Source organism: Myotis lucifugus, unplaced genomic scaffold (assembly GCF_000147115.1).
Source record: "Myotis lucifugus unplaced genomic scaffold, Myoluc2.0 scaffold_43, whole genome shotgun sequence".
NCBI classification, from domain to species: Eukaryota; Metazoa; Chordata; class Mammalia; order Chiroptera; family Vespertilionidae; genus Myotis; species Myotis lucifugus.
The window spans coordinates 645,497-669,760 of NW_005871091.1; the positions used below are offsets into that span (position 1 = coordinate 645,497).

At 37.4% G+C, this 24,264-nt stretch overlaps 1 protein-coding gene across 1 annotated transcript in view; it reads right to left on the reverse strand.

The window, feature by feature from the left end:
* Window positions 1-341: 341 nt before the first annotated feature.
* HSDL2 (hydroxysteroid dehydrogenase like 2) overlaps window positions 342-24,264 on the reverse strand; it is a 44,170-nt gene continuing 20,247 nt past the window's right edge. The window contains exons 5-11 of the mRNA XM_006088017.3: window positions 20,814-20,917; window positions 19,664-19,762; window positions 14,139-14,333; window positions 12,309-12,380; window positions 10,545-10,691; window positions 8,014-8,142; window positions 342-974 (exon numbers count right to left, since the gene is read on the reverse strand). Coding sequence (XP_006088079.1) covers window positions 862-974; window positions 8,014-8,142; window positions 10,545-10,691; window positions 12,309-12,380; window positions 14,139-14,333; window positions 19,664-19,762; window positions 20,814-20,917 — 859 coding nt within the window. The 3' untranslated portion in view covers window positions 342-861. The remainder of the gene's footprint in view (window positions 975-8,013; window positions 8,143-10,544; window positions 10,692-12,308; window positions 12,381-14,138; window positions 14,334-19,663; window positions 19,763-20,813; window positions 20,918-24,264) is intronic.

Genomic DNA, 24,264 nt, shown 5'->3' on the forward strand with positions numbered 1-24,264 from the left:
ACATCAGTCAGATTGGTTTAGGGCCCATCCTAAAAGCCTCATTTTTATTTAATCACCTTTTAAAGGCATCATCTCCAAAAACAGTCACATTCTGAGATACCAGAAGTTAGTACTTCAACACAAAAATTTTGGGGGCAGACATTTAAGGCTGTAACAACCATCTATTCTAATGTTCTCATTTCAAAACATTGTTAGCAAGTACATATTTCTGGGGAGAAATTATTTTATTTTAGCTCACTTTTACATAATTTAAAATAGGATATATATTAGTTGAATTGCATTAATATTTTCCTATAGATGACTTATACCTGGAAAGTTAGTTAACAAAATGAAAAACTCCATTTTTGTTTCATTAGTCTTCAAAATAGTATTTATTAAGTAGTTTATTATGTGATTCCTGTGAAAATGTATTATAGACTACCTTCCTTAAAGTAAGCATATAAAAATCTAAAATATCATTACGATTTTCACTGGTATACAACCCCCAATTAAAAATTTTAGAAGTGACAGGCCATATTTTCCATGGGAAAAAGCTTTGAAAAGAGTTAATGTTACTTTACTGCTTGCCCTTGATTGGTTGCTCATAATACTTTTCCTAGAAGATGGTAAATGGTTTATAGCTCAGAGGGCAAAACTCACAAAATATAAAAAAAGAATGTCAGAATTTACTTAATGGAGCTTATGTTTTTGCTAACTGTTTAATTATAATTTCAAGTCTTATAGATACAGAAATTATATTTCTTCCAGGACAGACACGCATATCCTTATAATACAATAGGGAAGAAAACAAACATTAGATTTTAACTATTGAGCCCGTTTACTTTTCTGAGTTTGGACATGGACATATTTTTTTCTTTTCCTTCACAGCTTGGCCTGCATCTGACTCATTAGCTTCTCCAATTTGATTGCTAGCGCCATGTTTCCTTTAATCTTCAATTTTCCTGACATGAATGCCATTGTTGGTTTCATTTTCCCTAAAACAAGAAATTGAGAGAGGAAAAAGCATCAATTAGTACCCTTAGGAAATACTGCTTCAAGAACATGCATTATGAAAAGAATATTCTGGAGTTCTGTAAGTCTGTGAAACAGAAATTTCTATTACAGCATTTTTAAAATCAGTATCCTGGCAATCCCAATTCATAGAGTTAGATGTTAACAATATCTTTTAATATAAGATAATATAAAAACAACAATCAGTAAAAGATTATAGCAAAAAGCTGAAGATGCAACATTTATAAACTTGTTACAGTACTCCCAAGGATACATGGCCCTCAAATGAACTGAGGCAAACAAATATTATCTATTTTATGTTCCAATCTATTATAGTTCATTAAACTCTTAACATTTTAAGTTTAGATTTTTTTAAAAAAATCTAAATACATATACAGTAGGTCCTCGGGTTACGTCGGAGATCCGTTCCTACAAGCCCAAGGTAACGCAATTTTCACCGTAAGTCGGAACCCACTTACATAAGCACCTATATCAGTCACATGGAGCACACACACAGCAGTAATGAAGTGAAACAGTAAAAAAAAAAATTAAAAGAAAGATAACAATTCCTGACCTTTACTTGTGGTAAATAAATAATAAAAAACATAAAGGACATAAGTACATACGTCAAAACGACGGAACTTTTTTTAAATAAATAAATGGGAGATGGCGACGTAACTACGAAACGATGTACATCGAGTCCGACATAACCTGAGGACTGCTTGTACTAGTAATATTCTTTTTTTTAAAATATATTTTACTGATTTTTTACAGAGAAGAAGGGAGAGGGATAGAGAGTTAGAAACATCAATGAGAGAGAAACATCGATCAGCTGCCTCCTGCACACCCACCACCGGGGATGTGCCCGCAACCAAGGTACATGCCCTTGACCCGAATTGAACTTGGGACTCTTCAGTCCACAGGCCGATGCTCTATCCACCGAGCCAAACCGGTTAGGGCAATATTCTTAAGAAATGATCATTAAAAGTATAGGTATGGCCAATAAAGTGTATGTTAGCATGATTTTAACTACAGAAATGCCAGGATATAAAGTGTGAGCTTAAAAACATAATTATAACCAATAACAACATATAATAAATAGAAGCTCACCAAGGGAGGAAACTTTGTTTTTATTTGCGACTCTCATTGCAGTGCTGGTATAGAGTCTGACACAGAGGAATTCATGAGGAAACTGAGGCTCAGAGAGGATTTGGACTTTCTGTATGTCACACTGCTTGTATATGATGATGCTGCATTTCAAAGTCCTATGTGACTTATTCTCACTTATAGTTTCTGAGCTATATTATGCCAATTTATATATAGGTCATATCTCTAGAGGGCACAATATGTATCTGGTACATAAGTAAACTTTCACTGGGCCATGTACAGGCTGTTTGTAGAAAAATGTGTGGGTTAATATATTGTATACATACTGAGTTATTAGATACCTTTAAATTATTCTGTATAGTTGTAGCAAAGCATTTATAGATTGGTTATAGATAGAAAGGATCAAATCTAATTCTTTCATTTTAATGAATAAACTGAGCTGAGCACTAGTCCAAGGAAATGTGATGCTAAAATACCTGCATTCACAAATAATAGATTAAGGGATAATTTTTAATTTACATGGAAGATACTGGAAGATTTTTATTCTTTGAAGGAACAGAACAACCCCTCCAAGAATTTACAAACACTAATATTCGGATACCCTTCAGCCACAAAACTGGCTCCCTGCTCTTGTCACTCTACAGTGGAACCCACCAGTCCATAAGCCCACCAGTCTACTCATGCTTACAGAGGTTCCAATCAGCTCTATAGAGCTTTGCCCATAAAGATGAATGGACATCAAAAGGAGACAAAAAACAAAATACCCCCAGAACAAAAAACAGATAACAGCAATTTGGAGGAAACAGAGAATGTAGCACAGAAGAAAACTGAAACAAAGTAAATGAATAACAAGTAAATTCTATAATTCATGTCCTCATTGATAAGAGAAGATATAACACCAGTATAGCAAGAACAGGATGCTGGAGGAGAAAGGGGGAAGAGGAGAAGCATAGGGAAGAGAGAGAAAAAAAGAACAGGATGAAAAGGGGTGGGGGAGGGAGAGGAAGGAGAAGAATGGGGAGAAGCTAAAGAAGAAGGGGAATGAATGAAACTGGGTAGAGTGAAGAGGAAGAAGGGGGAAGTAAGAAGAAAGAAAGAGAAAACAAGAGTGAGCTCTTGGAAATTAAAAATTTGATAGGCAACATTAAAATACAGCCCTGCTGATGTGACTCCATTCATTGGGCATTATCCTGTGCATTGAAAGTTGCATTCCATTCTAGGTCTGGGCACAGGCCCGGGGGAGGGGGGTTTGTGAGCTCAAACCCCGGTAGGGGGCATGCAGGAGGCAGCCAATTGATGTTTTGCCCTCTCTCTCTCTCTCTCTCTCTCTCTCTCTAAAAATCAATAAAATATATAATAGAAAGGAGACACTTGCACATCTCTGGTCTCAGAACTTATAGACACTAATGTTTGTCTTTCTATTGTAACAGTCTCGAGACTCACTATTGGAAAAGCCTCTCTCTGGCCCTTACCCCAATAATCTTTTCAAATAAAGTCTCTCCTTACTATTAAAAAAAAGTAATAGAAGAAAAAAACTAAAGAAAAAAAATACAACTCAAAAAAAAAAAAGAATAAGGCCCTGGCTGGTTTGGCTCAGTGGATTGAGTGTCGGCCTGTGGACCAAAGGTCCCAGGTTCGATTCCGGTCAATGGCACTTACCTTGGTTGCAAGATCCTCCCAGGCCTGGGCTCTGGTTGGGGCTCCTGCGGAGGCAACCAATTGATGTGTTTCTCTCACATCAATGTTTCTCCCTGTCTTTCCCTCTCTCTTTCCCTCTCCCTAAAAATCAGTGGAAAAATATCCTCGGGTGAGGATTAGCAAAACAAAACAAAACAAAATAAATTAATAAGGTGAGCCAATCTCTTAAAAATAAGATGACTAAATCAGAGAGCTAATGTTTTCTCCAAAATGTGAGAACTAAGAAAACCAAGAGAACTATCAAAGAAATAACGTAAGATACATTCCCAAGAGGCCCATCAAATACCCAGGAAAATGAAAGAAAAAAAGACCACACCACCTTATATCACTGTGAAATTTCAGAACACTACAGAGAAAGATCATTTTGATTCTGAAGCTTTCAGAAAGGGAGGAGTAGAAACAAAAGGTTAAAAAGAAGAATAGTATCAAATTCTCAATGGTAATCTAAGCAGACGAAGCAATGCTTTCAAAATTCTGAAAGTTAATTTCGACCCAGAAATCTCTACCCAGCCAAATAATGAATTGGTAGAATACAAGTAGTTTTAGACACTTATTAAAATGACCTCTTTTGTATCCTTTCTCATGAAGCTACTGGAGAATCTGTGACACCAAAATGAGGATGCAAACCAAGAGAGAAGACATGGGATACAGAAATAGGAGATTCAATGCAGGAGAGAGTTAAAGAAACTTCTAGCTAGAATCACAGCTGTGTAGCAGGCTATTATAATGAGTTACCTGTTCAGAATTTAACAAGAAGACAAAGGGTTCCAGGAGAAAAAGCAGACTGTCAGGTAATTGGACACATTTGGCAGAGTAGAAATTGTATCAAGAGGTTGTGAGAAAAGTATAGGAGAATTTTGCTTAGTTTCTTTATCAGTATTTTAATGGGGAAGAAATAGGGCAATTATTTATGACCAGGAAAAATAAAAGTTCTTTCTTAGGGGAAACATAATAATAATATACTATTTGACTCAGCAGCAAACTATGCCAGAATAATCATTATTTAAACACAGAGTATTAATTTAAGCAAAAATTATAAAATAATTAAATTGGGAGGATAAGAGGGAGGTGAAGCAGAATCAAGGTGCTATAAAAGAATTTAAATCTTACCTATCACTCTTTAGTGAATCTAAAGAAAATAGTAGAAATACTATATATATAACATTGAGAAATATGAAAACATTGAAAAATGTGGTTAAATATAGAAAGGAATACCAAAAAGACCTGAAGCCAAATTACCTCTCAAGAGTGGAAGGGGGAAAGGCCCAAAACACTATATATATATATATATATATATATATATATATATATACCTTTTAAAATTGAGGTGTTATTTACATGACATAAAATAAGCCATTTTATTTATTTTTTATAAAATTAACCATTTTAAAGTGAACAATTCAGTATCATTTAAGTATAGCTACAATGTTGTGTAACCACCACCTCTATCTAGTCCCCAAGCACTTTATTACTCCAAAAGGAAACCCTGTACCCTTTATGCATTAGCAGTTCCCCCTCCCTTTAGGCCCTGGCAACCATCAATCAGCTTTCTATGGATTTACATATTCTAATTTTTCATGTAAATGGATTAATACAATATGTGATCTTTTGTGTCTGGCTTCTTTCACTTAACATGTTTTTAAGGTTCACCCAATTTGTACTATGAAATAGTACTTCATTTATTTTTATGGCTGAATATTTCATCTCTATATATAAAAGCCTAAGTGACCGAACAACCGGTCGACTGGTTGCTATGATGCACATTGACCACTAGGGGGCAGATGCTCAACGCAGGAGCTGCCCCCTGGTGGTCAGTGCGCTCCCACAGTGGGAGCGCCGCTCAGCTGGCGAGCGCAGCTGCAGTGGTGCAAGCTGGCGAGCGCAGCTGCAGTGGTGCAAGCCTGTCCCACCTCCGCAGCAGTGCTACTGAGCAGTGGCAGTGGAGGTGGCAGCAGGCGCAGCGGAGCCGGGATGAGCTGGAGTGGCACGGTGCCCAGCTCAGGCTCCGGCTCCTCCTTGGCCACTTTGCGCACTGGCCAGGCTGGGGATTGGGCCGAAACTGGCAGTAAGACATTCCCCAAGGGTCCCGGATTGTGAGAGGGCACAGGCAAGGCTGGGGGACCCCACCAGTGCACAAATCTGTGTACCAGGCCTCTAGTTTTATACAATAATTTATTTATACATAATAATTCATTTATCCATTCATCTGTTGGTGGGCACTTGAGTTATTTTCACCTTTTGGCTATTGTGCAGTGCTGCTATGAACATATGTATATGTGTATTTGTTTGAGTATCTGTTTTCATTTCTTCTGAGTATATATCTAGAAGGGGAAATGCTGGATCCTATGGTAATTTTATGTTTAACTATACCCATATATATATATGGGTTTAATTAAACCCACACATCTATGGTCAACTGCTCTTTAACAAGGTTGCCAAGACCATTCAATGGAGAAAGAATAACCTATTAAACAAATGGTACTGGGACAAATGAATAGCCACATGCAAACAAATGAAGGTGGACTCCTACCTTACACCATATACAAAATTAACTCAAAATTGGTCAAAGGCCTAATTATAAGAGCTAAAATTAAATATTCATGCGAGGAAACATAAGGGTAAATTATCAAAACTTGGATTTGATAAAGGATTCTTAGATCTGATAGCAGAAGCACAAGTATCAAAAGATAAAAAAACAGATAAAGTGGTCTTCATCAAAATGAAAAACTTTTGTGTTTCAAAATATACCATCAAAAAAGTGAAAAAGAGCCCTAGCCTGTTTGGCTCAGTGTATAGAGCATCCTGGATTAGAATTGGAAGGCAAGACCTACAGAATGCACTATGATCTTTAATTTATGAAGATTAAAACAGAAGAATTAATAATAATTTATTAAAGAATCTTTAGATTAGACTGTTATAATGTTAATGCCGCTTCTAATAAATACAGAAATAAATGACTTACCATTTGAAGTAGTGTTCTAAGAGTAGAAAAAAATTTTAAAATTACCCTAAAAATGTTTCTGGCACATGGGCAGAACAGGAAACTATGCAAAAGGTTCTCTTGATTAGGGATGCAAAAGGTTCTCTTGATTAGGGATGCCACAGAAAGCAGGGTCCCTGAGCCACGGGAGAGGGTGGCTATTTTCTTCAATAATAGCTGGCAAGATTGAGGCATGACTTTACTTTCAATAAATGAGCTTCAGGTGAGTCCTACATCTCTGGTGACTCAGGTGTTATTGGAAATGATATCTTAGTCCAACTAGTAGAAATAAAGCCCACCTAGGAGTCCTTTTGAACTATCTCTCTGTCCCCAACATTATCTTATTATCAGTCATACAAAAAGAAAATTCTGACATCTACTCCCCATTTATTGCTTCAAGTAGAAGGGGCAGGAGAAGTAACAGTAGTTACTTCCCAAGATGTGCTCTTTTTTGTTTTTAAATTACAGTTGACATTCAATATTATTTTATATTAGTTTCAGCTATACAGCATAGTAGTTAGACATTTATATAATTTATGAAGTGGTCCCCTCAATAAGTCTAGTACCCACTTGGAACCATACAAAGTTATTACAATATTATTATCTTCCCTATGCTGTGTTTTACACCCCCATGACTATTTTGTAACTATGCAATTTGTATTTCTTAATCCCCCCCACCTTTTTCACCCAGCCCTCTAACCCCCCACCCCAATCTGGCAACCATCAGTTTTTTTCTCTGTATCTATGAGTCGGTTTCTGTTTTGTTTGTTCATTTATTTTGTTCTTTAGATCCTACATATAAGTGAAATGATACAGTATGTCTTTCTCTGACTTATTTCACTTAGCATAATACTCTAGTTCCATCCATGTTGTTGCAAATGGTAAGATTTCATTCTTTCTGACCCAGTAATATTCCATCATATATATAACATATCTTCTTTCTCTACTTGTCCGGTGATGGACACTCAGGTTGCTTTCATATCTTGACTACTGTAAATAATGCTGCAATGACATATGGGTGCATATATCTTTTTGAATGTGTGTTTTGGATTTCTTCTGATAAATAACCCAGAAATAAAATTGCTGGGTCATAGGTAGTTCTATTTTTAATTTTTTTAGGAACCTCTGTACTGTTTTCCATAGGGGCTGCACCAATCTGCAATCCCACTAACGATGTACTTGTTGTTTGTTGATTTATTGATAAATTAATTGATAAGTTGAGGAAATTAAAAACTTACCTGAAAACATTTTTACAAAATCATCAGTAGACATATTCATCACCACATCTGCCTGCTCAGATGGCTCTCCATATCCGGCATTCCCACCCTTGTTTTTAAGATCAAGAAACCATGTTCCACCATCTTCACCTACACGGAAGGTAAAGATATAGAAATAAATGCCAAAGAAGCCCTGTTCTTCTTCAACTTAATAACATTACAATTATAATAGTCTTATATACTGCTTCTTCCCAGGCTAAAATCCCAAGGACTCTATCATTTTCAGCAAATATTGATTAAATACTTATTTTGTACCTGGCACTAGGCTAGGCTTTGAAGACTCTGCATAAGCTAGTTCTTACAAAAGAGGAATTGGATGGTGATGTGGAGCCAGGAAATCCCAACTGAAACTGAGATTTTAAAGTTAAGTAAGAACTAGCTAGGTAAGAAACTAAAAAAAATATAGTAGGATCAGAACATAGAAAGAGAGTGGATATTGGCATTGGGAATGGGGAGTTGCTTTGGACATTTTCAAACTGAGGCATCTTTGTGCTAGCCAAATGAATATGTCAAATGAAGTCTTACTAGATTGGAAATATAGATATATAAGTAATCTATTCATATGGTCATTGAAGTCTTGTGAGTCGTTGGAGGTTCCTAGTGAAAGTCTGTGGAGTGCTAAGACAGTGGTCTGAAGAACATCCTTGAAGGACAAAGGAGAAGCATCTGACACAGGATACTGAGAAGGCATGATTACAGATAGAGAAGGAAAGCTCTTGTCAAAGAAGCCAAGAAAGGGAGGATTTCCAGAAGGAAACAGTGGTCAACACCATCAAATACTCCAGAGTTGTGACAAGGTAAGAATGACAAATGCCCACTGGTGACACAGAAGCCACCAAGGACCTTGGTGAAAACAAATTCAGGGAATGAAGAAAAATGATACCACAGCAGAATGAATCGCAGATGAAAATAAGTTTTACTTATTGTGTTTAAAATAATAGAACAGACTGAGAACGTTAAAATACATTTGAGAAGGAGGCTGCAGGATGAACAGGTGGAAGAGAGGGCACAATTAATAGCACAAAGTCCCTGAGGAAGCCAGAGGAAACAGAATTAGAACTTTGCTACTCAAAGTGGGATCCATGGACTGAATACTGTCATCAACTGTCAGAAATGCAGAATTCAGATCCCACCTCAGACCTGCCTACTGAGTCAAATTCTGCATTGTAGCCTGAAACCAGGTAATTAGCATGAATTTTAAAGCTTGAGATGCACTGATCTAGAGTTGAGCTCTATTCTACTGGGAGGAGAAGAGAGGATGATTGGGCCGAAACTGGTTAATTTAATATCAGATGAAAGGAAGCTGAAGCAATTTATCTGTAGGCTTATATTATCTCTGTAAAAGAGGAGATGGGATTATCCACTGAAACTGGCAGGGAAGTGGTGAAGGGAGAGAGGGAAGATTTGAGGAACATTGAGGTTTAAAATAGTCACTGTGGAAAATGAGGTAGTAAGCTATCACAGAAACACAGAATTCTGAGGTGCTGCTTAGACCCCAGTAGAGGAGGGACAATGATGAATTTCTACTGGTACAGATCCACTGGGTGGTGTGATTTTTTATTTTTATTTTTTCGCTTCTCCAGCAGATTTAGCAGTCTAGATGCAACTATGGGGCAGCCAGATAGTTTGATTCAGTCAGGACTAGGTTTTTGGCAGATTGTGACATAAGCAAAGAGGTCCAGAAGTTTAGGATATAGGCAAGAGAGTGATTGAATCAATGGACGTGGGTTCTAAGGACAGAAAAAGAAGGAAAGCTCGGCTGGTGTGGCTCAGTGGTTGAATGTCAACCTATGAATCAGTAGGTCATGGTTCAATTCCCAGTCAGGACACATGCCCGGGTTGTAGGCTCAATCGATCAATGATTCTCTCTCATCATTAATATTTTTATCTCTCTCTCCCTTCCTTTCTGAAATCAATAGAAACATGTTTTAAAAAAACAAAAACAAAGAAAAGCAAGTAAAAACAGGAAGGTACAGATGAGTTAAGATAAAATAGAGGAGAAAAAAAATAAAAGAACTGATAATGTCAAAGTTTCCATACAGTAGGAATGAAGTAGCTAGTCTTAAAACTGTCATTACCATGTTAGTACTATATTGAGAAGAAAAATATTGAGAGGTTTTAAAAAGCTGACTACATTCAGACTGACTTGAATCATCTCAAAAATAAAAACGGCAAGCGCTCACGGTGGAAGATAAATTACTGTATTACACCACCTGTCTTGATCCACATGCCCTTCTAAGTAGGATTCCTCTCAATTACTTAACAGTGAAAGTATTTGTAACAAAATTTTATTTTATATATGTCCATATAGACTGATATTAACTTAAAAATACATATCGGTAGTTATTGGTTATTCTGAAATGGCTACATTCTAGGGTAAGGGTTCTCCATACAGTCAGCTAGATAGGGGATTCCTGGAGGCTGATTTTTGTCCAAGGGAAATATCCTCCTTTGTTTCCTGAAACTCTCAGATAACCAGCCGTAATCCTTACCTGAGAGTTCAAACTGATAAATTGCTTGAGTGGCTTTAACAAGGTCATCACTGAGAGAGGCCTTAACGATTTTAAACGTTTCTTTCACAGCTCCAGAAGGTGGTTTTGATGGTGGCTGCAGCTCTTCTTTCAACTTTGTACCAGCGCCTGCAAAATAATTGTTGATGAAAATGGCTTTAAAGGCTAGGCAAGATAAGGCCACACACAAAATTAATTAACAGAATAAACTTGCTACCAATTATACCTGTTTGACCAAAGTGACCTTAAATATATTCAGTGGCATCTGAAAGCATAAATCAAAATAACGGAATAACAGCCAAACACATCAATTTTTACTCTCCAAGTAAAAGACTGATTCTCAGGTTAGATTTAAAAAGAGCAAACCACTACTAAAGTATACGGCGCTTATAATAAATGGGCCTAAACAAACTATTGGAATTTTAGGGGGTATTAATTAATCACTCCTTTATTATCCACTCGGAATTCTAAAACCAAATGAAAAAAGAACACACCAGAGTCAGAAAGATGGAGATATCAACTGTGTACTTAGTGGAGCTGAATTGGAGATCATAGTCAGTAGAGTCAGTAGACTACAACTATGTAAGCTTTAATGGAAAGATACATTTAGAGCATCTCAATTATTTAAAACAAACAAACAAACATACAGCTAGCAGCCCCAACACAGCTTCTCCTAATTTCACACTAAATAAATATAAAAATGTACAAGCTCGGCTGCGGCAGCTCAGTAGTTGAGTGTCAACCTATGAACCAGGAGGTCACAGTTAGGATTCCAGTCAGGGCATATGCCCACGTGTTGCAGGCTCGGTCCTGGATCGTGCAGGAGGCAGTCAATCAATGATTCTCTTTCATCACTGCTGTTTCTATCTCTCTCTCTTCCTCTCCCTTCCTCTCTGAAGTAAAATATATATACATATATATTTTTAAATGTACCAAAAAAAAAAAAAGACAAATACTAAACATCACCTAGACTGACACACCATTTACTGTCAGGATCTAGGAAGAAAGGCCAATAACTCTAAGATAGAGGAAGTCAGCCTCAGAAACACAGGACTGTCTGTGTTTCACACCTCATAAAAGATCTCAATGGAAGAATAGCTCTACTCACCTCAACAAAGAAGAAAGGTTCTCATCAGACTCTGATCTTATACTAAAATCTATCCCTCTGTTTCATAATACTGATTTCAAGAAATCCCCACATTTCTTCTTCTTTTTAAAGTAGCTATCTTTTTATTAATTTTTAAAATTTATTTATTGAGTTTGAGAGGGAGAGAAAGAAAGAGTGTGTGAGAGAGAGAAACACCTATTGGTCGCCTCCCACACACACCCCAACTGGGGATGGAACCTGAAACCTGGGGATGTGCCCTGACCAGGAATCAAACACACCACCTTTTGGTGTATGAGACTATGCTCCAACCAATTGAGCCACACCGGCCAGGGTGCCCCCATATTTCAATCCAATTTCACAGCTCCCAAATACCAGAGAAGCAGACAGAAGGCGAGGTCCTACTGGTGGTTCATCCTGGGAAGAACACCCACCCAAAGCACAACTGATAGACGGGGAAGGGAAGGACCTTGGCATCTCAGCATGCTGAAGAGAGTAGTTTTTAAGCAGAGGAGGTAACAGAAGGCCCCATGTCAGCCCTGCACACAGCACCAGCAGAAGACAGAAATGTCCAATTCTCATTTTGGAAAAAATATGTAAGTATCTTTATTTTTCTACATAAAATATGGTCTATATCTTACCATGTGATTCCATTTTCTTGGTAACTGTATCCGGGTATTCATCTAAGAAGAAATCTGGTAACAAAGGATGGCCTGAAAAAATGACCCCCAAAATAATCAGGTTACTGTAAGAACTTCAATATATTAAGATTTTAACACCTGTTTAATAAACATTGTATCTGCTTTTTTTAAATGGTGCAATGCAAAGACCCCCATGAGAACTGTTAAACTACCTGACCACTAAGCTAAAATACTTTCCCCATAACCCAGTTATCCTCCTTTCCTATGGAAAATCTCATCCCTAAGATCTAATCGAAGAGTCACATATTAAGCCTTTAACTGCTCTCCCAGGAGCCTTTGCCCCCTTCTCATCTATCCATGAAACCCATATGGCTACATCCTTCCAAGGTGCTTAGGACTCGTTTCCTACCTGGCCCCTTAAGAGAAGGGAATTCCTTATTAAAAAGGACTTGTCCCCTTCTTTGTCTCTGTATGTCTGCTCCTCCCTCTCAGAAGGTCAAAAACAAAACAAAACTGGATGGCAGGAATGCATTGGGTTTGTTATATCCTAACACTTCCCACAGTACCTAATCATATTAAGTTCTCAACACTCTCAAATCTAAAATAGGGTTTTTAATTTAAATCAAATTTAAAATTTTGTGCATAAAGTCACTATATCTTTAATACCTGAAGTGATAATTACACTATACCAGGCCCCAGAAGACCTGGATCGGATTCAGGTTCTGCCACTTACTAGCTGATACTCCTAGACAAAGGCTTAATAATCTCTTTGGACCTGTTTTTCTACTGTAAATATTAACTACTGAATACAGTGATTGTAGCATATGCCAGGCACTGTGCCAAGCACATTACATACATTATTGCATTTTGTTCTTACCAAAACCCTGTATAGAAGGTATCATTATAGTATTTTACCAGTAAGGAAAGTGAAGCTCAGAGAAAGTGGTGACTCACCTAAAGTGCAGCTGAATTGGGATCTGAACCTGAGTTGTCTTTTCCCAAACTCCATGTTCTTACTCACTAAACAATATTGCCTCCTTCACAGGATTGCTATGAGATTAGCTAGACAATGTATATAAAAGTGCTTTGTAAAACTGTGAAGAGCTATTTAATTCGATTCAGTTCAAACTGAAGAAACAGGGATGATACAAATATAAACATTCAACCTAATGAGTAATATTTAAAATATACTTTAGCACAAATAAGCTAAATATGACATATATTAAATATGTCTATTATTTAGTGTGTGTTATAATTTATACATAAAGTAAAATGCATTATCATTACGATCATCATCTGCAATTTCAGAGAGGAAGAATGATTTGTGAACAAGGGGACTGCTGAGAACTTCTCACATCACACCCTTGTACATGGGACAGACTCTGCTCACTCACCTTCACCATTTACCATTAAGCTACTCTAAGAGACTGCACCTCAGAGATAAACTTTTAGAAAAAGCCCATAATCTTAAAAAGTTTTTGTGAAAAAAAAAAAACACTGCTGTATCTTCTGTTACCGTATCCTTGAATAAAATCTTTACTCTGTGATTTTAAGATCAACTTTAAAACTAATTTTCATATTTGGTTTCAAGATTTGGAAATGATTAATAGTTGATGTGACCTTCTGCATGTGTATATCCCTTAACTCACTTCTATTTTTCCTTTCTTCTTTAAGATGTGTTGGTCTGGGGTTTTCCTTTTATTGGGAAGACAGCTTTTAAAAGAGCATATTAACTTTATAATCACAAAACCACACACACAAAAGAGATGTGTATTCCTTGCAGAAAATGTGGGAAAATGCATCACTAGATTTAAAAATAATAAGCATTACCTGGTTTAATTGCATAGACATCAAAATCTTTTATTCCTTCTTCTTTTAAGATATTTTCATCAATAATAAAGTTGCCAGTAAAACTTTTAGGCTTTTTGAAAATGGAATACGCAGCATCTGCAATGATGTCAACTTTTCTACATTGGCTTTCAATACCGGATCCTCCCAGCATATCCATAGCAGCCGTGTGTATGGCTGCAGAGAAAACATACGCATCCATAACTCCAAATCAAACAGTAGGACTATGGAAGCAACAGCAAGACAGTTAACTTATCAGGTGATGAAAATAAGGTCCAGAGAGCTTGAAGCATTTGCTAAATGGAATAACTGGATAGAAAACATGTTCCTTGCTCTACACAACACTGCCTTATATAGAACTTCTTCATGAGACTCACAGCAAAAGTCAATTAGAGTTTTCTGATTCAGAATACTTAAGAATTTGCATATCATTCTTGAGATTCAAGAAGCCAGTAAGGTATAACAGAAAGAGCACTGAGCTGTAAGGTGAGATTTTTATGCCAACTATGCTATTTTTGGCAAGCCACTACCATCTTTGGGCCTCAGTTTCTTGTTTCTAAATATGGAGCTCCTTTCTTAAGTTGATTGTCTCTCTTTCCTCTCTACTAGAATATGGCGATTTTGTTTTTATTTTTCATCACTGTATGCCCAATGCCTAAAACAATGACAAGCACACCATAAGCACTTAATAAGTACAAGTTAACGATAAGATCCACCACATAAAATTCAGTGATGATTTTTGGAAAGGAAAATAAGCAATATCTGTAATGAAAGCTGATAAACCTTGGATCACAAGATTCCTAAAGGTGACCCTACAATTTGAATCTAATTAAGGAATAACTGGGAAAGTAGTAGCTTCGGATTGATTCTTCTGGTTACAGCTTGCTCAAAACAGACAGTAACAAGAGTCTTAAAATCAATGGAAGATTTCCTTTCACATAACTATATGCAGCACATATCAGGTTTAAAACATCAGCCTTGCCTTTGAGTCCTCCTTCTCTGGGGAAAGAGCTTCTCTCACCTCTTTAACACCTGCCGGCCCCTACCAAGCACATACATATATTCTTGGGTGTATTCAATGAAGCAAAGATATGACTTATAAAGTGTACCACTAAGAAAAAAAACCCCTCTCAATTAAACTATGATATATCATCAATTGTAAGAGCATTCCAATATCAAAGATGTAAAAATGTCAAAGCCTGGGCATCTCAGAATCAATGAAATATGGTAAAAACTGCCATGAGAACAAGTTGGAAAGTAGGTCCTTGTGGAAAAAAAACACCTAGTTTTGGTTTCTAGCACCAGAGAAGCCAGTTGCCACCTTGTCACCTTGGCCTCCCTGGTTAGCCAAGTTCCCACGTCCATCTGCAATGTGGTCCAGGTGACAGAGGGCTGCAGCTGTTGTGATACTTTTATCTTCCTCTCTGTGGTCAGCACCAAGATCAGTAGCTGCATTCCCAGACTCCTCACCCCAACCCACATGAAATCTATCCCAGGTGGACCTTCTTCTTCTACCACAGTTGTTCTGACCAGTCAAGAGGTAAGAAGCAGTAGACATTTTGAATAGCAGCCCTCATAACTCCTCTCCTCCCGCCTTTCATTTCAGCAGAAACTATGAAGTGGATTTTATAAAAAGAAAAAAGTTGTATTTTTAAAGGTGACCTCGTTGGGGGCCTGCTCATTGATCTCCTCTGGATGTGTTGGGTTTGGTGTGGTCAAAGATCTAGACCCAGAAGGTAGCTGGTGTAGAGAAGGCACAACGAGCCAGAGAGGACAAACAGCGAGTGGACCAGGACACTGCTTTGATTATTGATAATAAATGTAAAGGGCAGTAATGTTGGGAGATTATTCAGCTTCTAGCAGACATAGAAAGAGAGCCACTCTATACAGTCTAGGATGAGGAATCATTTTTTTATTTTTTAAATCCTCACCTGAGGATATTTTTTTCATTGATTTTTAGAGAGTGTGGAAGGGAGAGGGAGAGACAGAGAGAAACACTCATGTGAGAGAGACACATTGATTGGTTGCCTCCCACATGCCCCTGACCAGGGCCGGGAGCTTGCAACCGGGGTACGTGCCCTTGACCGTAATCGAACCTGGGACCCGTCAGTCCCCAGGCTGACACTCTATCCACTGAGCCAAACTGGCTAGGGCTTTTTTTTTTTTTTAATAGAAACCTAAGAAGTAGCCAGCACCTTGGACACCCTCTAAAATCCATTTTCATTGCCTCAATTATAGATAATGCTGTATTCTAGCTAGCTTTCCTGGCTCCTCTCTCCATTCTTACAAGCCATCCTATATTCAGATGCCAAATTAAACTTCAACCTCATCAACAACCATATCAGTCCACTGCTCCTGTTTTCCCACTGCTTATTATATCTCTCCTGCTTCTAAAATTCTAAAGTGGTTCTCTACTGAATATAGATTAAAATTCAAGCTCCTAAACTTGGCAATCAAGACCTGGGACCTAGTTCATCCACCTTCCCCCACCACCTCATACCCACTCAACGTTCCAGTCAATCTGAGCATTACAGTTGCTCAAGGTCTGTGGGAAATAAAAAGCCTACACCTTATCGCACAGACACCAGATCAAACTCCTTGTCGTTCCACCAACACATTATTTTCCCATTCTACAGCCTTTCTTGTTCCCTCCTGGAACGGGTCCCCTCTGCCAGGAACACCTTGCCTCATTCTCCTTACTAACTCCAACAGATTCTTGTCTGTTTTGTACTATAATACATCTTAAGCAACTAGAAGAGATGCTCAATCAATATATGTTGGATAAATAAAATATAAAATTTTTACAGTCAGACAAGGCCTTTTCTAACTTTGTTACCCCTGGATCCCATAAAACTAAAGATTTGGAGAGTGGAGGCAGGGAAGGAAGAACAAAGTGCGATGGCAACAAAATCTTTCATCTTTCACAATAAATAGTAAAACTTTTTGAAGGTAAGGACTACATCATATTCATCTTAGTACCTCCTAATGCCTTGTACAGAGTAGACACTTAATAAATTATATGAGTAATGAATAAATAGTACGGAGCACTGTGCCTGGAATATAAAAATGTTTGGAAGATTAATGAATAGAAAGTTACATACCAGGAGTACAAAGAGGGAAAATATGATGTTAGGACTTTTGTTATCTTGGAGCCCTTCCTTTCTAACTAACTGCCTGAATCTCACTATCTTTTAACTTTAGTAATAGCAATGTTTGATGTGGGAGGAGGAGGTTGAGAAGAAAAGGAAGTAGAAAAAGAGTCACAGTAAAGTGTAAACTTTTAGTCTTTGACTGTGATCCACAATAAGTAACACTTTTTACTGACATAACTAAGAATATAAATACATACACATACACACTAACATATTTTATTCATATATGACATTTATATAGGAAACAAAAGTTTATGAAATAATACTGACCCTTACTGTGTGCAGTACTCTCTAATATTTTCTATTTGATTCCATTAGAAATCAAACAAAACAACAAAAAATTTTGGCTGCTGCTCACTATATCAATTTCACAATTCACTACATTGATTTTATGCCTCACTAAATAGATTTCATGACTCACCAATGAGTCTTGACATGTAGTTTGAAAAATGTTGTAGAAGCACTTTTTTTCACTCTCACCTTTTACCCCATTTCAAAGAATATTACTCTCCAGAAAATCTTAAAAGAACTGTGTCTGACACAGAAACATAAGAGATACAAAGAAGCAATAAAACATGGTTCTGATCCCACAATGGGCTAGTAAGTAAAGGAGTCTTGGTCAAATTACAAAACAAAGAAATTTTTAACAATTGATTCTTGGAGTCCTTAGAACAGCGGTTCTCAACCTGTGGGTCGCAACCCCTTTGGGGGTTGAACGACCCTTTCACAGGGGTCGCCTAAGACCATCGGAAAACACATATATAATTACATATTGTTTTTGTGATTAATCACTATGCTTTAATTATGTTCAATTTGTAACAATGAAATTGGGGGTCACCACAACATGAGGAACTGTATTAAAGGGTCGTGGCATTAGGAAGGTTGAGAACCACTGCCTTAGAAGAAAGATGGCGACAAGAGAGCTGGCTACGAAAGCTTTCTTTTCCTAAGTTACATCAGCTACGTGCCCCTGTGTTCCATAAATTCTTACCCACAGCCCCTTGTTTCCTCAGCTTCAATACCATTAGACCTCTCCCAACGGGTTGGAGCTGAGGAAATCCCTTCACCCACTGCACAGCAGATGGGAAGCAAAGATGAAAAGAAACCCTTCATCTGTTCCTAAGCTAGAATTCTGGTATGTTTCACACTGCCATATGTGGCAGTTCAGTTCAAGAGTACCTGTAAGGCTACAGCACTTCATAAAAATACTAGATTAAATGTGCTTTTAACAGTCAATTCCTACCAACTTAGTCACCTACTAGGTGAAAAGGCTGAAAAAGTGTCCCAGTACCCTACACAGTGTGCACCCCACAGTGTGTCCAATAGGTACTTGTGGAGTGATGAAAATAAATAAAACAATGCCGTACATGAATTCTAAAGCTGCATACAAAGTCCAGCCATGTGTAGGTTCTTGTCACCTCAAGGGGGTCTAGGCACGCTGTGAGCTCAGAATTCATGTGAAAGTAACAGATAGGCCAGCTTATTATAGTGGAAAAAGACAAAGGTAGTAAGAATATAAGAAACTAATGAAACATTTGTTGGGATGTATGAGGATAAAACAATAGCATGAGAATCTGCAGAATTTAGTAAGGTACCAAACATGAGGATGGAGAAAAGATTAGGGAAGCACAGCTGGCTTCCTGTCGGCTTTAATGAAACTCTTCAAGTGCTCCAATGTTCAATGTTTCCAGTATAACGATCTGCTTAAGAGTCAGTCATTTAGTCCAAGTGAAAGCTGGAAAAGGTCTTATATGTACAATAAAGAGTTTAACTTGTTTCCCGACAGACAGACTGAGTTACCTTTGACAGTCTACTCACTCCTACCCCACCCTGCTCACCCAAGATGCATCTCAAGAGTGTCAAGAACAATAAATGAGTCCTAACCCGGTAGCTCAGTTGGTTAAAGCATTGTCCCAATATATCAAGGTTATGGGTTCAATCCCCAGTCAGGGTACAGACAAGAAGCAACTAATGAATGCATAAATAAGTGGAACAACAAATCGATGTTTCTTTTGCTCTTTCTCCCCCTTCCTCTCTTTCTCTGAAATCAATCAATAATTTTATTATTTTTTTATTTTTTAAATATATTTTATTGATTTTTTACAGACAGGAAGGGAGAGGGTCAGAGAGTTAGAAACATCGATGAGAGAGAAACATCGATCAGCTGCCTCCTGCACACCCCCTACTGGGGATGTGCCCATAACCAAGGTACATGCCCTTGACCGGAATCGAACCTGGAACCCTTGAGTCCACAGGACGACGCTCTATCCACTGAGCCAAACTGGTTAGGGCAATCAATAATTTTTTTAAAAGAACAATAAATGAGAATTAAAAAATATTTTTTTAAGTACATACCTGTTTTAGGCCATAATGCATTGACTGCAATTTCACCTTTAAATTCTTCTGCCATTCCAAGCACACACATAGACATACCATACTTAGCAATGGTATAAGCTGAAAGGAACCACAAGAAATAATAGTTAATTAAGAAATAAATTAATTTCTTTCTATTACTATTTTTTCCTGATACATTTTTTAGAATTCTTTAATAATATAATATATATAAAACATACTTTTTAAAACATACTCTTTAAAAAAAACAGTTTTTATGGAGGTATCTGAACAGGGGTGAGCTTCTATATATATTTCCATCCTAACATTTTATTAAAAGAAAAGATACAGTAATAAACTTTAATTTCCCTTAATATTATTGGAATAAGTTACACTACTGTTTCTTAATCTGTTTTTTTTCTTTGTAAAGAATGAAAGTGATCATTTAAAGGCAAACTACTGCTAGTAAAATAACAACTAAAGGCTACAAACTTGTTTATTAACCTTGTCAATGAAAACAACTTCTAGTTTGCTTTGTGAAATAAGAATTAAGTCTCTGATACAACTATTTTAAAGGAGGTACTTACACATAAATCTTGTTATTTAACATATCTTGAATCATTAGTTTGCTGTGGAAGGTAAAGTATTTCATGGATAGTTTTTAATCAACATTATTGAAGAACTAGAGGCCTGATGCACGAAATTCATGCAAGGGGCTTGGCCCCTGCCTGCCATGGCGGCTGCCTCTGCCTCGGCCCCTGCCTCCACGGCTTCGTCTGGAAGGTCGTCCGGAAGGTTAGTCCGGTCTAATTAGCATATTACACTTTTATTATTATAGATAAGTTACATTCAATAAAACACACTCATTGGGACTTGAGGGAGCTTTCTGGGATGATGGAAATGCATATCTTGATTTGGATGTTGGCTTTACAGGTGTATACATTTGTCAAAACTCATCAACCTGAACGATTAAGATCTGTGCATTTTAATGAATACATATTATACCTAAATTCTATAATTACAGACAAAAGTTTAAGAATCTACTTTCCAAAATGCTACTGATTCTGCATAGAAAATGTAATGCTGAAAGTATATGTAAATTGTGATTACATAATAGATGCACTGATTTAATGCATAACAAATAAACAAACCATCCCCTCATCCTACCACCTACCACAGTGCTGTTTGAACCACAGTGGATTTAGGTTCAGTGGTGGGCTGAGATTGAGGATATGAGCAATTTTACTCTTTTTCAAATGAGGAATACATGCTTTAGACCTGAAAGTGAAAGAAAACACAAGCCAAATGAATAGTTTTCTAATAACCACCCCACTTTTTAAAGTTTTATTGTAATCTACTTCTGCAGAGAAATTGAATTTGTTCAGTAATCTATAGAGTACTTTTGTTTATTTTTACTCTTCTAGAATGAACATGGAAAAAGCAACTAATTTTTCAACCTTGAAACTTTGTTTAATGGCCTGACAAAATAATCTACTTGATGATAATAATAAAATCCTTGGCATATTAGCCTTAAATCCAACTGAGGTTATCCTCAACTACAGCCTTTAAAATTCTCCCTCCCCAACACACACACTTTTCAGTAACAGTTAATGTAATTGTCAGCCAGCACAGCTTGTACTGTGCAAAGAACATGGATATTCCAGTCAGACACACCTCGGTTCAAATCCTTCTGCCCCTTCCTTGTGTAATCCTGGGGAAAATACATAGCATTCTACTTCTGTTTTCTCATTGGTAAATGTTGGTAATACCTGCTAAAATCTAGGATTGACCAAGGGATTAAAATGAGATGATACATGAGATATTTGAAACAGTTCATATGCTAAACATGAAATAAACTACTGTATTATTACTATTATATAGGTTTACTTATTTCATCTTAGTAGATATGGTATTCCTACTATGCTGGAATTGTAATTTAATAACATAACTCCCAATACATTTCCAAAGTTAATTTGCACCAGTATGCAATGCAGTATGCCTTTGGGAGCAATATTAAGTTTTTGGGTTTTTTTAAATACTGTTTATAAAGGTAGGCAATTTATTTTACAGGAGACTCAAGTCCAATATTTAAAATTGTTTCATTATTAAGCTATAACATGTTAAATATTGTAGCTCAATAATTTTGTAGCTTTTAATTTTATTTCATAGTCAATAACTTCTAGAACTTTGAACTTGTCCTCTCTTCTTTCAAGTTAGTTTTCTTATTACAATATTCTTGGAACCATCAGCAATGTTTTTTTCAAGTTTATAAACCAATTACAATCAATATCACTAATGAATTTTTATATATATTATTCCTTTCCAAAGGTGCTTCACTTTTATGGGGGTGAGGTGGGGAGGAGCAACCAATATTAGAACTGACAGTGATTAAAACAGTGAACTGCACCTCAAAACATCAATAGGAAACAAACTAAATCTATTCCAGGCATAAGACCATATTTCACATTCAAAGAAATGTAGTTTTAGGCCATCATTTTCATTTTTGGAAAATGACCTCAGAATAGATATGGGTCCAAATTGTTCTTGCCAAATGGGTTTTCTAAAGACATAATTTCACAAAGAATGAACAGTGAAAACCATGCATTTGTGTTTACATAAGTCATAATGTCAACTAAAAAAGCCAAGCCTTTGACCCATTCTTTGTTTGGGAACTGATCTGGGAATTCTCTCTTGAGTGGCAAAGAGAGTCAATTTCCTTAACAATACACTGGCCACACAATGTTGCCATACAGTAGATGATCATGTTTGTATTCAACATGAGTAAAGCACTGATCTGTCTGTGTTTCAAATCATGGAGGTGTATTTAGTACTTAGAATTCATAACATAGTCCATTTTTCACTTTTTAGCCAGACATTTTTTGTGTCTTTGTATCTAGTGAACAATACAATGAACAAACTTAATTTCTGCACTTCTGTGAAACATTTCTACAGTAGGTAAGTTTTTTAAAAAAATATATTTTTATTGATTTCAGAGAGGGAGAGGGAGAGATAGAAACATCAATGATGAGGAGAAACCAAGATGGCGGCATAGGTAAACACCGGAGTTTGCTGCCTCGAACAACCACTTCAAAAATACAACTAAAAGACGGAACGGACATCACCCAGAACCACAGGAAGCCTGGCTGAAAAAAAACTCTTCAACTAGAAGGAAAAACAACAGCATTACGAGGCTTAGAGGAGGCGCAGTGTGGAAAATTTAAAGGTACGGTGGTGCGGTGGTGCGCGCGCAAAGCGGGCTGGTGGCTGAGGGCGCGGTTGTCGTTTTCAATCAGGAGTGAGTCTCAGACTCTGGGCTACAGATCTGGGCGAGTCTCTAGGGACCCAGACTCAAACGGGAGAAGCAGGACTGTCTGGCTACGGTCCCTCCGAGGTTTGCAGCGGTTGTGGGGACAGAGAGGCAGAGCCCCTGGAGACAGACTGAGAGCAGCCATAGCTGCTCCCTCCCCCCGCCCTGTTGAGCCCGCCCCGCCCAGGCCCTGCGCACAGCCATTTGCCGATCGCCTCAGGCAAAGGCTGGACTAGTGCCTCCCCGGAGGACTGAAGTTTTCCACACTGCTGATTTCTACAGCCAGTCGGCCTGGTGGTCAAATCCCTCTAGTGTTAACTACAACAATTAAGGCGTGGCTAGAACAAGACTGCGCACAAAGACCACAAGGGGGTGCACCAAGAAAGCATAAAAGATGCGGAGACAAAAAAACATGACAGAAATGGAGGATATGGAGCTAAGAATCGCAATTTTGAGGGCTTGCTATAAACTTGAGCAGAGCCTCACGAAAACTAATGAGACCCTCGATGCTACGATAAAGAAATTAGAAAGTAAGCATACACGGACTGAAATAAAGAATATTATACCCAATAGCAGACCAGAGGAGCACAAGAATCAAACCAAAGATTTGACAAAAAACACCCAACTGGAAAAGCAAAATGAAAAAAGAATCTGAAAGTGTGAAGATAGTGTAAGGAGCTCTGGGACAGCTTTAAGCGGACTAATATCAGAATTATTGGAGTGCCAGAAGATGAAAGACAGCAAGATATTGAAAACCTATTTCAAGAAATAATGGCAGAAAACTTCCCCCACCTGGTGAAAGAAATGGACTTACAGGTCCAAGAAGCGCAGAGAACCCCAAACAAAAGGAATCCAAAGAGGACCACACCAAGACACATCATCATTAAAATGCCAAGAGCAAAAGACAAAGAGAGAATCTTAAAAGCAGCAAGAGAAAGAGACTCAATTACCTACAAGGGAATACCCATACGACTGTCAGCTGATTTCTCAACAGAAACTTTGCAGGCCAGAAGGGAATGGCAAGAAATATTCAAAGTGCTGAATACCAAGAACCTACAACCAAGAGTACTTTATCCAGCAAAGCTATCATTCAGAATTGAAGGTCAGATAAAGAGCTTCACAGACAAGGAAAAGCTAAAGGAGTTCATCACCACTAAACCAGTATTATACGAAATACTGAAAGGTATCCTTTAAGAAGAGGAAGAAGAAAAAGGTAAAGATACAAATTGTGAACAACAAACATGCATCTATCAACAAGTGAATCTAAGAATCAAGTGAATAAATAATCTGATGTACAGAATGAACTGGTGATTATAAT